The sequence below is a fragment of the Psammomys obesus genome, unplaced genomic scaffold (assembly GCF_907164565.1).
Source record: "Psammomys obesus unplaced genomic scaffold, mPsaObe1.curated_primary_1811, whole genome shotgun sequence".
Classification (NCBI taxonomy): Eukaryota; Metazoa; Chordata; class Mammalia; order Rodentia; family Muridae; genus Psammomys; species Psammomys obesus.
The window spans coordinates 10,180,828-10,197,784 of NW_026593286.1; the positions used below are offsets into that span (position 1 = coordinate 10,180,828).

The following is a 16,957-nucleotide window of genomic DNA, read 5'->3' on the forward strand; positions in this document are numbered from 1 at the left end:
TTCTTCTTCTTCTTCTTCTTCTTCTTCTTCTTCTTCTTCTTCTTCTTCTTCTTCTTCTTCTTCTTCTTCTTCTTCTTCTTCTTTTCTCTCCTCACAATGGAATTTCTGGGTCAAATAAAATATGCACTGGAAATTCACATAGATCTTCTTCAACTGCCCTCTTAAGGGGCTGAAGTAATTTATATCATTGCTATACCATAGTGAGGGAAGTTATTTGACTACATTTCATATAAACCATGGGGTTTTGTCAGTTTTCCCATGGCTCTAGACAGCTCCATGTTGTGCCCTCATCTTTCACTCTTCCCTTGAATCCTTAGTGTTTTCCCTAGATCCTACAGAGGTACATGTACAGATGCACTTGCAGGCAACAAGTGAATATCAAGGGACATTTAAACATGTGTGCAGGGCGGGGCAAGATAATTACTAAAGAGATGTTGTGCAGTTCCGGATACTTGGGACAGAGCCTCCACGTATGCCTTATAGTCAACCAGTCTCAAGGCTGCTGTCTCTGGATGACTTATATCTCTTTCGTGGTGGGCTGGTGCATCCCAGAGATCTTAAAAATGTGAAGTTTTGCATGCATAGTACCAAGTTATAAATGGCAAACTCTAAAAAAATTGGTCATTTTCAACTGGTAACTTACACCTACTCACTTTCAGTGTCTTCAGTGTCCGTCATTAGGTGAAATTCAGTGGAGAAATTGTTTTGTTTTTTAACTTATTTTATTTTGTTTTTCGAGACAGAGTTTTTTTGTGTAGCCTTGGCTGTCGTGGACTTGCTTTGTAGACCAGGCTGGCCTCTAACTCACAGAAATCCACCTGCCTCTGCCTCCCCAAGTGCTGGGGTTACAGGCATGTGCCCCGGAGCCTGGTGATAAATTATGTTTTATTTGGAATCAAGGTCTTTTTATGTAGTCCTGCTTGTCCTGGAGATCACTACATAGACCAGACTGGCCTTGAACTCCTGTGTGATCCTCTTGCTGCGGTCTACCGAGTGCCAAGATTACAGATGTCTGCCACCACCTCCGGATTTCAATGAAGACGTCAGAAAGCACTGGCCAAATGTCTAGAGAAGTAATTCCCCCCAAATTTTAGCATCTCAAGACTCCATCCTTTGTTACTCCAACACTTCACCTTCAGAAACACTTCTAGGATTATCCCACCTACAGGATTAAGGTCTTTTGCTGTGCCCCCTTCTTGATGCTGTCCACGGTCCTGAATGACACCTTGACGTTCCTTTCAGAGTCCCTTAATGTGACATAAAAGAAACCAAAAAAAAAAAAAGAGAGAGAGAGAGAGAGAGAGAAAGTGAAGAGGCTATTGAGGAAAAAAAGAAAAGAAAAAAATATATATGTGATTTTAAATTCTCTTAGCCACTAATAAATAAGCCTCAGCAGAGCTTGGAAAAATTTGTCTTTATCCCAGATTCATCTTTTCAACTTCAGTTTCATGTGTATATGTGTACTCATTTACTGCAGCTTGGAGGTCCTCATCCTCTCTCATCTCCTCCTTTTCTATCCCTCTATAGTTTTCCATTTTTAAATAGTTTTTAAAAGTGGCTACAAGCTGGGCATGGTGGGCTAAGCCTTTAAACCCAGCATTCTGGGAAGCAGGGACAGGCGGATCTCTGTGAGTTCAAGGCTAGCCTGATCTACAAAGCAAGTCCAGGACAGCCAAGGCTATACAGACAAACCATGTCTCGAAACCCACCCTCACCTTCCTCCCAAAAAGGTGGCTACAAAATTTTCATACTCAACCCATCAGAACTGTGGTCTAGGCTCACTTCCTTTTACTTTAACTGGGCTTGGCTCCATTCACTAATGGGGTATATGTGTGCAGTGGCTACGAAGCCCTGTGACCTCTAAATGGGTTTATTAAGGTGAAAAACTTCTGCTTGGTCTTATTGCAGGATCAATTTCTAAAAGCTTCCTCTTGAGATATCTCCTTGAAAATCCAGCCCCTCTACTGTGAACATCCCAAGACATACCCAGTGTAAGTACTCTGCTGGACTCACCTTAGTCATCCAAGCAAGGCACTAGACACATGTATGAAGAAACTTCCAAAAGCTCTCAGACTTCAGCCATTCAAGCAAGTTATCTGAGATATCTCAGCTCAGACCTCTAGATAGTATGAAGCAGAAAACACTTTTCCCCTCAAAGAGCTGTCTGAATTTCTGATCCATAGACTCCTAAAGCACAGGGGGGGGAAAAAAGGCCATATCCATCCTCTACTCCTTCCCTTCACCATCCCCAAGTCTCCCATTCCATCTTCTCCAAGCTTCATGTCTTCTTTCTATTTTTATTTCTTGCAGTTCATAATCTTTGATTCCTGCTAGCGCTACTCTTACGTACATAGGTGTGTGGCTTTCCTCCTGGGCTTGACCAATCTACCAGTGACCACATCCCACAAGGAGAGTGATTCTTCCTGTCTCAACAGCCATTTACTGGCAGTAGCTCCTCCGGTAGGGGTAGGAGCTCATGAGCCCTTCCCAACTCTGTGTCAAAATATCAACTGGCTTGGTTTTGTACCAGTAACCACACACCCTGTGAGTTGTCGTGTGCAACAGCCATTCCCAGAAGTCAGCAGTCCATAGCTTTCCTCCTCATTTGCCTGCCCTTACATTCTTCCTGGCCCCTCTTTCTAGATGCTTCCTATGCCTCAAAAGGCGAGAGGTTGATACAGATGAACCACCCATACCTGAGCATCCAGAGTTTTTTTGTATTCAGAACTTTATGGTAAAAAAAAAAAAATAAGGTCAGTGAAGCAGACTTGTAACAGTTCCTGAAGATCTAACTTACATGCATTTTATAAAATCCCCATGTGCATGGTTTTAGACATAGGCTAACCATTCATTAGTTTTCAAGTCTTAGCAACCTTCCAACTCATGATAATGGAAGTGAGTGAAGTTCACATGAGTCCTTTTCTTTCTAGAAAAAAAGAAACTAATATTTCTAAGCTTTTAGTTGGTGATGGCCCCAATTTGAGAAATTTCGATGAGTCGGCTTTGATTTGTTTTTTTAATATTACAAAAAGAGGGAAGGCATCATTGCTAGCTGTAGAGTTAAGGAAAGAGTGCAAGGAGAAACAGGGGTGTGGAGGTGAGTTTTAGATGCTGTGTGAGGTAGCTGTATGTCTAGACCCTGCCTTCATTGTAGAGGGCACAGAATGTCCTGATGATCACTGTCATCACTGATGAATTTCATCGATGAAATTCATGTGAAAAAATAATCAATGAACTATCTGAAAGGCAGTTTGAGTATCAAATTTTAAACTGAGTGCATTTAGCAGAACCAAAAAAGTGAGATACTGAGTGGAGCTGGAGTGATACTCTGCCAATGCTGATCCTCTCAGCTACTTGGGAGGCTGAGGCAGATTGCAAATCTGAAGTTTGTCTGGACTACAGTGAGTTCAAGACCAGCTGGGCATCCAAGTGAGACTCTGTTTCAAAATAAAGAGTCACAAAAAGGGCTGCAATACATCTCAGTGGTAAGGGATTAGTTGAGCAGACATGAGACTCTGGTTCAATTTCTAGTCCTAAGCTCCTGTACCCTGATGCCACAGCCAATGCAGTGGCCTTATCTGAGCTATAGGATTGAATGACAAACTCCCCATAGGTATTAAAGACAGCTGTAAAGAAAGTAAAATACCACAGTTCTAATAAAGATGAACAGAAGGGTTGGAGAGATGGCTCATAGTTAGGAGCACTTGCTACTTTTACAAAGGACCTGGGTTCAGTTTCAAGCACCCACTTGCGGCTCACAACCACTCATAACTTCAGCTCCTGGGGCCTAATGCCTTTTGGGTGTCTACATGCACTAAGGCACATACACTTACACGTACACTCAAGTACAGTTTTTTAAAGATGCAAAGAAAATTAAAACCAAAAAGAAAATAAATGTTACTTAGACAAATGTCATGTATGGACTTACCTTTGGGTTGGGGGCATCAAGCTGCAATTCGTGAAATGCGAGAATTAAATCATTGCATTGAGCTTTTACTTTGCCCCTTTCCTCCAATTTTATTCATGTGTTTATATCCTGCTTTTATATACCCAAAACGATAAAAGTTTTGACATTGTGGAAGGGATTAGTGTATTTCTGAAATCCTGGGTTAGCTTGATGCATTTACTTTCCCTAAATTCCCCAGGATACAGTGTGAAATCCAGACTGTGAGCAGAGATGAATTCTTGCCAGCTGATTGCCAGTAATTGATTTTTCTCAAAGCTGCTATGAGATGCACCCAAGCGTGGGTCATTGCCTGCTCCACCAAGCTGCAGTAAACAGCCCCCAGATAGAGACCTTTAATAGGTAAGCTCTATGTTCATGTAATTCCATAGCACCTAATTAAAATTTTCCCCTTTGTGCGTAAGCCAATATTGCTGAAAATTCTCTTCAAGTAGGAGTCTCTTGCAATACTGCTTTAGATGAGGGTATTTTTACTAGATGTTGGTTTGGGGCTCGGATGGGGTCAGAAATCTGCAGTATTTTAATTATGTCTTGGAAAGAATAACTCTCCGTGCTTGATACCTGTGATTGAATAGAGAAGTCCCCAAGCAGTGAGAGCTCCGTTAAGTAGGATGTTTATTGCTGTTGTTCTCTTTGAACATGCATGAAGCTGTGAGGTAAGAATCCCGCTTTCATTTCACATCGCCTCACTATCGGGCCATTTAATTCACCATCAGGAAGAGAGCGCCACGAAATCAGCAGCACTGGGAACACGTGAACAACACAGGACTCCTGCCTCCCTCCCTGAACCCTCTGAAACAGGACCTTCATTTTAAGAAAATCCTGGGGTCAGAGAAGCCACAAATGTAGCAAATGCAACTTTAGAGCTCTACTTTAATTATCTTTTCTAAGCCAACAGGATGAAAGACTTTAATGACAAGAGGGAAAGTTATTAAGGGTAGAGGCAGACATGACTGTAAAATATATTGTCTGTGAACGCCGCCTTACACCTCGAAGGCAGGCGCTTGCTATGTGATCTCAGGCACCCAGTACTTTGCTATTTTTGTTGTTGTTGTTTTGTTTCTGTTTTTTTTTTTAAATGCAGACAGGTCATTATGTTCAAAGAGCTCAGTCTTGACACACATGTAGATGTTGAAACGAGAAGAAAATCTGCTAATCACTTCCTGAGTTGTTGCTATCCTTGGAGCTCAAGCTTATGGCTCTTCTCCTATGTGAAGCTTTTTTTCACTTTTACATCCAGTTGGACTCTGTGCTTGAGTGACTTTCAGGTACTTGATATTTAGCACACGCGGGCACACATACCGTAGATAGCAGTTATTTTGTATCTTCGATATTAAAGCTGCAAGAATCTGTCTCCTGTGGTTGCGGTGGCTTTACAGAAGAGGCTTTCAAATATTTGTAACCATGCAAGTATGTTAAAATAAAAAAAAATAGTCCTTCAATGAAAGAAATCCATAAGTCTTGATTTTCCTAAAAGCATTGTTCCAAACTCTCAAGATTAATTCTGAGATTCTAATGGCTTCTCTAGTGTTAACATATCTGTATTGAGGAGCATATCTGTTGATATAAAGATGCTCATACAAAGTAATTTTGTGATTTTAAAATAGATAGTTAATAGTTTCACTGTTATTTCAGATATTATATATATAATAATTTGAAAGTTTTTATGATTTTCTTGGTAACATATGCAGACCATTTTCCCATTTTAACAGTAATTGTAGATACGTTAATAAAATGTGGACTAAAGACATGTAAAATTTTTATCCCCACAGTCATGACTGCATTCAAGACATCAATATGTCAATTTAGTTCTGGCAATGTTTCTAGTCAATGTTGTAAAACGCAGCTTTCCTTTATTCATTTCAGAAGTGATCTCTAGCTGTCCTAGAGATGGCAGCATTGAGCAATCTAATTTGGTAATCACCTGCCCGTTGTGTGAATTTTCTGTTAGGTGGAAATTTTTCATACAGAGTATTTCATTACAATACACAAGACTAATTTAGAACGAGGTGACAGGATAGTACATGCATCTGCCTAACATGACTTCACTTAGATTCCACAAAAGCAGAGGTAAAGGTGGAGCACAGACTGAGGGAATGTCCAATGAATGCCTGGCCCAACCTGAGGCTCACCCATGGGAAACAGCCAACCCCTGACAACATTAAAGATACCCTGCTCTACCTACAGACAGGAACCCAGCATAACTGTCCTCTGAGAGGCTCCACCCAGCAGGGGATCGAAATGCTGAGATTCATCGCCAAGCATTAGGTGGAGCTGGGGAGCCTTGTGGGAGTGTTGGAGGAAGGATAGAAGAACCTGGAGGGGACAGGAATTCCACAAGAAGACCAAGAGAGTCAACTAACCTAGGCTCATGGGGGCTTCCAAAGACCAATCAAAGAGCAGGCATGGAACTGGACCTAGAGCCCATACACATATGTAGCTGATGGACAATTGAATCTTCATGAGGGTGTGCTAGCAAGGAGAGCAGGGACTGTCTCTGACATGGACTCTATTGCCTGCTTTCGGGTAATCACTTTTCCCTAGCAGGATTGCCTTGCCAGGCCTCAACGGATGAGGATGCCCTCAATTCTGATTCAGCTTGATGTGCTGGAATGGGTTGGTACAGGTGGGGTAGAGGAGACCCTTCTTTTCTGAGGAGAAGAGGGACCGATGAAAGAGGGTGGGAGGGTAGGAACCGGAAGGAGGGGGGTTACCATGGGGATGTAAAGTAGATTTAAAAATATAAACTTAGAAAAAGAGTAGAATATTAACTACCTTTAAGATTTAGGTAGTAAAACTTGAGAGAGACAGAGACACAGAGAGAGACAGAGTATAGGATGAATTTTACTGGTGTGTAGTTTGCTACAATGACCTGGCGTGTTTGTCTGTGTGCATGAACGTGCACGCACGCACGCACACACGTGTGTTTCTGGGGATCTAACCCAGCGCCTTGGACACCACAAAGCAGTTTTCTGCTTCATCTTCGGCCATAATAACAATTACTTTCATATCATGAAAACCCTAACGTTCTGTGAAGATGACTTGTAAAAAATTTCCAAGTTAAATTGCTCTTCTGGTTGGCCCCTCTGAGAAAATGGTATGTTTTCCCCATAGAGGTGCATCCTCCTTCCCGTCCCCCCTTTATTTTTTGTTTGTTCTTAGTCGGTGATTGAAGGAAGGAAGGAAGGAACTCATTTAAAAAATGAAAGTCTATGGATTTGAAGTGCGTTCGTGCAGAGTGTGAATTAAGGCCTCCTTCTGTAAAAAGCCCTTTGGCCCAATCTAGACCACACACGCAGTTGGTGGTAAACAGCTGTCTACTTCCTCTGTCTCTCTCCCTCTGTCTAGGACAAAACCTCCAATGATACTCTTCTAAGCATCTCTACCTGGCACTCCCCACCCCCAAGCCCTTCAGACCTTCAGAATCCGATTCCTGCTATTGCTGCCTCAGTACCATTTCCAAATTACTTACTATTTATAGCCTTCCCGTAGTGGGCACGTGTGCCCGCATCACCAAGCTGTCAGAGGGGGAAAGGAGGGCTTTCAATTCAACCTGTGTACCCGATAATACATTCACGGAGGTTTAGAAGACCCTGCGTGATAAAGGAGAAGGTGAAAAGACAAACCGGGGGCTCCCAGGCTTTCGTGAGGAGGCGGCACCTGCAGAAGCAGGACACCCCAATTCAAGTACTGCAAGCCTCCGAATGGCGCCAGTACCTGCGTCTGAATCCTCTCCCTCCCGTTTACCGCATCTGTACAAGACGTGAAAGACAGAAAACTCCGCCAATCAGCAGGCTGCCCCAGGAAACTCACCCCGCCTCTCGCCCCGCATTAGGCTGAGGCGCGCCCCCTCCAGGCCCCCTCCAGGCCAGGCTGTGTAGTGCGTTGAGCATGGCCAGCAGCTCCCTGAGAAGGTCCTGCGGTGCCCGAGAGCTGGAGGCTGAGGGAGTTCCTGGCGTAGGTTAGGAGGTGGAAACCTAGAGCCGCCCTCGGCTAAAGTGGGGTGGCCTTAACGTCTGTAGGTCTTTAATGCCAGTTGGGCTAGACAGGGACATCCTGCTTGGTTTATAGGCCACCTTAAAAAAAAAAAAAAACTTTGGGGAGCGTCTGCTTGTGGTGACACTGAGTAACACGCTTTGCAACTAGGCTGCTGACCCGTTTTCATCTAGAAGTATCCATTTTCCTGTACAGCCCATCTCCTATCCTTGTCTCCTTGTGGTCAAGGTTAAAAATTTATAGGGTCGCTCAATGCGCGTGGAAACTACGAAACAAACATTTGCTAATATGTACACAGTAGGGGTTTGGACTTATGAACTCTCTGAAGGTCCTTAACAGCTTTAAAAAAAAAAAAATCACAAATAGACTTGAGAATATGATAAGGGGGCGCTTGGTTTCCTCCGCCCCCATCCTTTGCTCTAACCCCAAAGTGCGAGTCCCTGTTCACCTGCATTAAGGGAGTGAAACTGTGACATTTACGTTTTATTTCCTCCCTTGGCGATCTGCAGCTAATCTCCGCAGCGCCAGGCAGGAGATCCCAGGTCTTGATTCCTAGAGACCCTGACGCAGCAACAGTCATTGCCCTTGGGCGTCCCTCTCGGAGTCTTCCAGGTGCCTCGCCGCAGCACGTCGGGAGATTCCAGGTAGAAGGCTGGCCCAGAAGTCCTTTAGAGAGCCTTGCAGATACGTCAATCTCCCCATCAGGGCCGCTCACCCAGGAACCGACAACCAGCTAGCTCCCGGGGGTCGCCCTTACCTGTTGGGTGAGAGGTAGCGGGTCACCCGCCTCCCCCTCCCCCCCCCCCCCCCCCCCCCCCCCCGCTCTCACTCTCGGGGCTCTGCAGCCGCAGTGCACCCCCTCCCACCGCCCCCTCCCTCACTCCTGCGTCTTCCCCAGATCGCCCCCTCCCGTTTTCCCAGATTCCCCTCCTGCTTTCCGGTAGCCACCCAAACACGCCCGGCCTCCCTCCGCGGGGATTCCTGCGGGCCGGGGGGCGCCCTGGGTGGTGCAGGCATGGGAGGAGCGGCGCCCGGGGCTCCGGCGGCCGCGCAGGGGCGCTGCCCGAGCGCTGCAGCGGAGGCCCAGCGCGGGCGCCTCTGCGGCACGGCCGGGGGGTGGAGAGGGGCGGGCGCGGGGCGGGCTCAGCCCGGAATGTAGAGCGAGAAGGGAGAGAGACCCGGGCTGGAGCCTCCCGGAGGCAGCTCGGCTGCAGAGCGCAGGGGCTCCGTCACGTGTTTTGCTCCTCCGGAGTGAGACGGCGGCGCGGTGTGGGGAGGCCGGCGCACAGTGCCAGACGCCGCCGCTTGTTTTGGTTGAGGCGCTCGGCAACTCTCCGAGGAGGAGGAGGAGGAGGAGGGCGGAGAGAAGTAACTGCGGCGGCTGCGCCTCCGGAGGACCGGGCGTCTTCCCCGATCTCTTCCCAAACCTCCTCCCCCCTCCCTCGCCTCCCGCCCTCGTCCCCTCCCCTCCTCCCTTGCGGACTAGAGCTAGGGGCAGGGATGAGCCTGTCCCTCTGGACCGGCCCCTGCTCCCCCGGCTGCCCAGTAGCGTTGCGCGTGGAAAAGCCACTCTCCCCGCCCGCCGAGATGGGCTCGAGTGCGGGCTGCAGAGGACGCGTCCTCGGGCGGCGGCAGCAGCAGCAGCAGCAGCCACAGCCGCAGCGCCGCGGTCTCTGCGATTGAGCTGGTATTTGGGCGGCTGGTGGCGGCGGGGACGGTTGGAGGGTGGGAGGAGGCAGAGGAGGAGGAGGAGAAGGAGGAGGAGGGAGAACCCCGTGCAACGTTGGGACTTGGCAGCCCGCCTCCCCCTGCCCAAGGATATTTAATTTGCCTCGGGAATCGCTACTTCCAGAGGGGAACCCGGGAGGGAAGGCGCGCGCTCCTGGAGGGCCAAGCGGGACTCCTCGGCCGTCGCTGCTTCCCTGCACGGGACTCCACCGGGGTCGGCAAGGGATGCACCGTAGCTTCTTCCCGACTGCAGGGACTCGGGGGAGACTTAGTCCTCGGAAGATTGCGGCTGCGCTCACCCTAGACACGCTGCCTTCCCCTTGGGGCATGAAACGCCCTTAAACTCGGATCGGGCTGTCTTCCTTGGCTCAGCTACCTCGTCCTTCGGCTGCCCCTTCCCCAGCGCCGAGAGCAGCGTGGATTTCGGAGTCAGGGTTTCTGCTTCCCCCAGCCCGGAGTGCATGTGCGGGGCCGCCTCGAGGAGCCGCCCCCCACCCAGTTTGTCGGCACCTCCCTCTGCTCCGCGGCAGCATGGCGAGCCCTCCAGATACCGATGGCTTCTCAGACGTGCGCAAGGTGGGCTACCTGCGCAAACCCAAGAGTATGCACAAGCGCTTTTTCGTGCTGCGGGCGGCCAGCGAGGCCGGGGGCCCTGCGCGCCTGGAGTACTACGAGAACGAGAAGAAGTGGCGGCACAGGTCGAGCGCCCCCAAACGCTCCATCCCCCTGGAGAGCTGTTTCAACATCAACAAGCGGGCTGACTCCAAGAACAAGCACCTGGTGGCTCTCTACACCCGAGACGAGCACTTTGCCATTGCGGCCGAGAGTGAGGCCGAGCAAGACAGCTGGTACCAGGCTCTTCTGCAGCTGCACAATCGAGCAAAGGCCCACCATGACGGGGCTGGAGGTGGAGGCTGTGGCGGTAGCTGCAGCGGCAGCTCGGGCGTTGGAGAGGCCGGGGAGGACTTGAGCTATGACACGGGCCCAGGACCCGCGTTCAAGGAGGTCTGGCAGGTTATCCTGAAACCCAAGGGCCTGGGCCAGACAAAGAACCTGATTGGCATCTACCGCCTCTGCCTGACCAGCAAGACCATCAGCTTTGTAAAGCTCAACTCGGAGGCAGCGGCCGTGGTGTTGCAGCTCATGAACATCCGACGCTGTGGCCACTCAGAGAACTTCTTCTTCATCGAGGTGGGGCGTTCCGCCGTGACAGGGCCCGGCGAGTTCTGGATGCAGGTGGATGACTCCGTGGTGGCCCAGAACATGCACGAGACCATTCTGGAGGCCATGCGGGCCATGAGCGACGAGTTTCGCCCGCGCAGCAAAAGCCAGTCTTCGTCCAGTTGCTCCAACCCCATCAGCGTCCCCCTGCGCAGGCACCATCTCAACAACCCCCCGCCCAGCCAGGTGGGGCTGACTCGCCGGTCCCGCACGGAGAGCATCACTGCCACCTCCCCTGCCAGTATGGTGGGGGGGAAGCCCGGCTCCTTCCGGGTGCGCGCCTCCAGCGACGGCGAAGGCACCATGTCCCGGCCGGCCTCGGTGGACGGCAGTCCCGTAAGCCCTATCACCAACAGGACCCATGCCCTCCGCCACCGAGGCAGCTCCAGGCTGCACCCTCCGCTCAACCACAGCCGCTCCATTCCCATGCCCTCTTCTCGCTGCTCACCCTCAGCCACCAGCCCAGTGAGTCTGTCCTCCAGTAGTACCAGTGGCCACGGCTCCACCTCGGACTGCCTCTTCCCGAGGCGCTCCAGTGCTTCCGTGTCCGGCTCTCCTAGCGATGGCGGCTTCATCTCTTCCGATGAGTACGGTTCTAGTCCCTGTGATTTCCGAAGTTCCTTCCGCAGTGTCACCCCAGATTCCCTGGGCCACACCCCACCAGCCAGGGGCGAGGAGGAGCTGAGTAACTATATCTGCATGGGGGGCAAGGGAGCCTCCACCTTGGCTGCTCCCAACGGTCACTACATTTTGTCTAGGGGTGGCAACGGCCATCGCTACCTCCCAGGGGCTAACCTGGGGATAAGCCCGGCGCTGGCTGGAGAGGAAGCCGCCGGTGCAGCAGATCTGGAGAACCGGTTTCGGAAGAGAACTCACTCCGCAGGCACATCCCCTACCATCGCCCATCAGAAGACTCCCTCCCAGTCTTCCGTGGCTTCCATTGAGGAGTACACAGAGATGATGCCCGCGGCCTACCCACCAGGAGGTGGCAGCGGAGGCCGGCTGCCTGGCTACCGGCATTCCGCCTTCGTGCCCACCCACTCTTATCCTGAAGAGGGTCTAGAGATGCACCCCTTGGAACGTCGTGGGGGCCACCACCGGCTGGACACCTCCGCCCTCCACACTGACGATGGCTACATGCCCATGTCCCCAGGCGTGGCGCCAGTGCCCAGCAACCGTAAAGGGAATGGAGACTATATGCCCATGAGCCCCAAGAGTGTCTCCGCCCCGCAGCAGATCATCAACCCCATCAGACGCCACCCTCAGAGGGTGGACCCCAATGGCTACATGATGATGTCTCCCAGCGGAAGTTGCTCCCCTGACATTGGCGGTGGCTCCAGCAGCAGCGGCAGCATCAGCGCAGCCCCTTCCGGGAGCAGCTATGGGAAGCCATGGACAAACGGGGTAGGGGGCCACCATCCTCATGCTCTGCCTCACGCCAAACCCCCTGTTGAGAGCGGTGGTGGCAAGCTCTTGCCTTGCACGGGCGACTACATGAACATGTCACCTGTGGGAGACTCCAACACCAGCAGCCCCTCGGAAGGCTACTACGGCCCGGAAGATCCCCAGCACAAACCAGTCCTCTCCTATTACTCGTTGCCAAGGTCCTTTAAGCACACCCAGCGCCCCGGGGAGCCAGAGGAGGGTGGCAGGCACCACCATCTTCGCCTCTCTTCTAGCTCCGGACGCCTCCTCTACACTGCCACTGCGGAGGATTCCTCCTCTTCTACCAGCAGCGACAGCCTGGGTGGGGGTTACTGTGGGGCTCGGCCGGAGCCCGGCCTCCCACATCCCCACCACCACGTTCTGGGGCTGCCCCGAAAGGTAGACACGGCTGCCCAGACCAACAGCCGCCTGGCTCGGCCCACAAGGCTTTCCTTGGGGGATCCCAAGGCAAGCACCTTACCCAGGGTCCGAGAGCAGCAGCAGCAGCAGCAGCAGCCGCAGCCGCAGCCGCAGCCTTCCCTGCACCCTCCTGAGCCCAAGAGCCCGGGAGAGTATGTGAATATTGAATTCGGGAGTGGCCAGCCTGGCTATTTAGCTGGCCCCGGGACTTCCCATAGCTCTCCTTCAGTCCGGTGTCCACCCCAGCTCCACCCAGCTCCCAGAGAAGAAACTGGCTCGGAAGAGTACATGAACATGGACTTGGGGCCAGGCCGGAGGGCGACCTGGCAGGAGAGTAGTGGAGTTGAGTTGGGCAGAGTAGGCCCTGCACCTCCAGGGGCTGCTACCATTTGCAGGCCAACCCGGTCGGTGCCAAATAGCCGTGGTGACTACATGACCATGCAGATAGGCTGTCCTGGTCAAAGCTATGTGGATACCTCACCAGTGGCCCCGGTCAGCTATGCTGACATGCGGACAGGCATCTCTGCCGAGAAGGTGAGCCTGCCCAGAACCGCAGGGGCTGCTCCCCCTCCACCCACCACAACCTCTGCTTCTGCTGCGCCTCAGGGAGCAGCTGAGCAGGCTGCTCACTCTTCCCTGCTGGGAGGCCCTCAGGGACCTGGGGGCACGAGTGCATTCACCAGGGTGAACCTCAGTCCCAACCATAACCAGAGTGCCAAAGTCATTCGTGCAGACACTCAAGGGTGCCGGAGGAGGCATAGCTCGGAGACCTTCTCAGCACCGAATCGGGCTGGCAACACGGTGTCCTTTGGAGCAGGGGCTGCAGTAGGGGGCAGTGGTGGTGGCAGCGGCAGCAGCGGCGGCAGCGAGGATGTAAAGCGCCACAGCTCTGCATCATTTGAGAACGTGTGGCTGAGACCTGGGGACCTAGGGGGAGCTTCCAAGGAGATGGCTCTGGGGTGTGGAGCTGCTGGGGGTTTGGAGAACAGTCTTAACTATATAGACCTAGATTTGGCCAAGGACGTTAAACAGCGCCCTCAGGAGTGCCCCTCTCAACAGCAGTCCCTGCCACCCCCTCCCCCTCACCAGCCCTTAGGCAGTAATGAGGGCAGCTCCCCGAGACGCTCCAGTGAGGATTTAAGCACCTATGCCAGCATCAGCTTCCAGAAGCAGCCAGAGGACCGTCAGTAGCTCAACTGGACATCACAGCAGGTGCGTTTTATGGTGGCAGAGTCAGAAGACAAAGGCGCTTTTACCCGGGGTGCTTGAGTTCTCTTCTTTACCTGCATCCCTTCTCACTCCTTCCCACAGTGCCCCTGGGGAGGATCCACTTTCAGGAGGTGGGGGGTTGGGTGGGTCAGGGTACGCAGATGCTCACCCCACAATGACACCTGGCAGATAGTCAAAGAATGTGTCGGAGTAAGCCACAGAGGGGCTTCTGTATTTGAGAATTCCCAAGTGGAGTACTTGCTGCCGCATTTTAAAACTTACACTCTATAAAACCAGTTCTGAGGTTTGTCAAGTTCCTCAGTAAGAATCATTCTCTTCATAGCAACGTTTTCTTTTGACTAAATATTAAGGTCAGCAGCTAGTAGAGACAGTTCTACAAGAATACTGGCCAAAAAGCCCTCGTTTAAGATCCTTTTCTCAGGGTTCTAAAGGGCAAGCTTACCGAGAGGCTGTGTGCACTTTTGGTCGGTGGGTTCACAATACCAAAGCAGTGTAAACAGCAGCGACTTTCATTTGGGCTGTCTTAAAAGATTCATGAGTAAGAGCTTTTTAGGCATGAGTATTTAGAGAGAAAGTCTTACCTATCTATCTCTGATCTCCAAAGAAAGTAGTTGTGGGGGACGGACATTTTCTTTTTGTTCTTGTACCAGGATTCAGGAAATGTTTTTCACACTCAGACCTACCATCTTGCAGGCATGGCTGCTTTTGTACAGAATATGCAATAAACACCATGCGCCTGGGACCCATTATGAGTTAAGAGTTACGGAAGATCACCCCAGCCTGTCTGCCTTGTTGCTCCTTTTCTTGGTCTGAGGCATCACACATGCCATTTGGGGGCTACTGTACATTTTTCTGTAACATTTCTTAACATTTTTATTAGTGGAATGAACAGGCATTGAGTCAGGGAAAAAAGGGTGTTTGTTTTGGTGTGTGTTGAATGAAGAGGCAAAACTGTGTAGTCTCCATTTGCAGGGTATTTGTTTTCCTTTAAGTTCATGAGCAGATGCCTCAGGGACGTTGAAAGACGGCTTTAGGTCATTTGTGGCCACGGCTGTATTGAAAATGAGAAACATTTGTAATAGGAAGTTAGCCTGCCCTTGGTTCTGTGAGTCTATTTTCTGGTGGTCATTGTGGTTAGAGGAGAGGAGTATCGTTCCCAGTTAATGTGATGAGTTGGCAAATCAGAACTTTCCAGATTTGGAAGCAGTTTATTATGACAAACTGATTACCTTGTGAATTTTATATGTGCTTCACAGGAAGAGCACTGAAAAACATTTATTATTCTTAATAAGTCTCTTCATAAGAAATTAATTTGTGCCTTGGGCTTTTATCAGTAGGAGATAATAATAAATAACAGGAATAGTTATGTGGTCAAAATAGTCCTGATTCTGCTTCCAACAACTATCATTCTCTATTTTCTAGGACCAAATAGAGGCACATGAACATTAAAACTAAGATTTTATATGATATGTTTGGAAAGCACCATGTGATTGGTATTTATTACAATATTTGCCTTCATCACTGGGACAGAGAGGTTTTATTGTATTGTTGCCAACATAAAATCCTTGGTTATTTCTATCATGGTTTTTGAGGGTTAGGGCTCCTACAATAATTGCCTTTAAATTCCCTAGATCATAAAGTAGGAAGAACGTGAAACAAACAGATCCAGTAAAACTAAAATTGGCGTTTCACAGGAGATAAAGAAAGAAGAGAAATGAATTCCCCACACTTTATATACTTTCTCACTTCATATAGATTTTATTTTACAAAACAGAATAAGCAATGTTTTGTCTTTTGAAGAAACAAAATGACCAAACAGAATCTTCATTGTTTGAAGAGGGAATTTAAAAGAAAATCCTGCTTATGTATAGAACACAGACACACACACACACAAACACAAACATACACACATACACCCCCCCCAAAAAAAAATCTCTCCGCTCCCAGAGAACTTTAATACTCAACTTTTCATTCTTAACTTTCTTAGGGAAAATATGATAATCCAGAAAAATCAGTCATGTCTATTACAATACTAGAATAGCAATAGATCATGCTTTGCCAAATGCTAGAAGCAGCTTTCTATAATGTGTGTCTAAATTTTAAGTGTGTTTGTGTGTGTGTGTGCTTTAGGCAGAAAACCTAGTGTACACCTAGAGTACCTAGTGCTACACCCTCAGTTGTGCTTGCTTTTGCTAAGTTTTAAGGTTTTGTTTGCTAGTCAGTTATCATCAGAAGCTGAGCGGGATCAGATCTGCCAGTGGCTAACAGCTTCTGCTCACAGTGAGTTATCAGTTAGCTATTTTAACCTCCCCTGCCATTGCTGTCGCTGCTACTTCGCCTGGCTTAAAAAAAAAAAAAAAAGAAAGAAAGAAAGAAAGAAACATGGTTAAAGGAATACAGCTGCCACAAGGAGTGTGTGTGTGAGCGTTCTCAGAGCCCCTGTTTTAAACATCTCAGCTTGTTTACTTTGTTTCAATGTCAGTTCAAGGGGAGCCATTTGTGAAGCCTTTAGCTCCCGTGCCTGACTTGACCGATTCAACAACAATCTTTTCTGTGTCATTTTCCTCTGATGCACGTCAGGGTCACCTCCAACTTAGTTCTGACCTGCCAGATTGTGCTGCGGAAAAATCACCCCCACCCTCCCCCCTACCCCCCATTCTCTTTGTCCCCACCTCCTAGTGAATGGTCCTGGCGTTAGTACAGTCATTGTGGCCTACTGTTTGTACCAGATTAACCCCTGACCGTCCAAATACCTTTAACCAGCATTTGCCTTAGATTTGACTTGGAAACTGCAGCTTGACAGACAGAGCACACTTTTGCTGACACAGGCTGGTGTCATCCCTCCGGGATTTTTTTTTTTTTTCTTCCTTTTGTTAAGTCCCCTTTAAAAAAGAATTTTTACCATTCGTTTCCCTCCCTGTTTTTCCTTACTGCGACCTCCAGGATTCCATGCCTCCGCAGCTGCCCCCCCCC

The 16,957-nt window shown here is 49.7% G+C and overlaps 1 protein-coding gene across 2 annotated transcripts in view; it reads left to right on the forward strand.

Annotated features, from left to right (window-relative positions):
- Positions 1-9,715: 9,715 nt before the first annotated feature.
- Positions 9,716-16,957, forward strand: part of Irs1 (insulin receptor substrate 1) — a 48,329-nt gene continuing 41,087 nt past the window's right edge. The window contains exon 1 of one of the 2 annotated variants that reach the window (XM_055616979.1): positions 9,716-13,288. In XM_055616979.1, the coding sequence (XP_055472954.1) occupies positions 10,220-13,288 (3,069 nt within the window). In that variant the 5' untranslated portion in view covers positions 9,716-10,219. Of the gene's footprint in view, positions 13,967-16,957 lie in introns of both variants that reach the window. The other variant, XM_055616978.1, reaches the window with a different exon arrangement.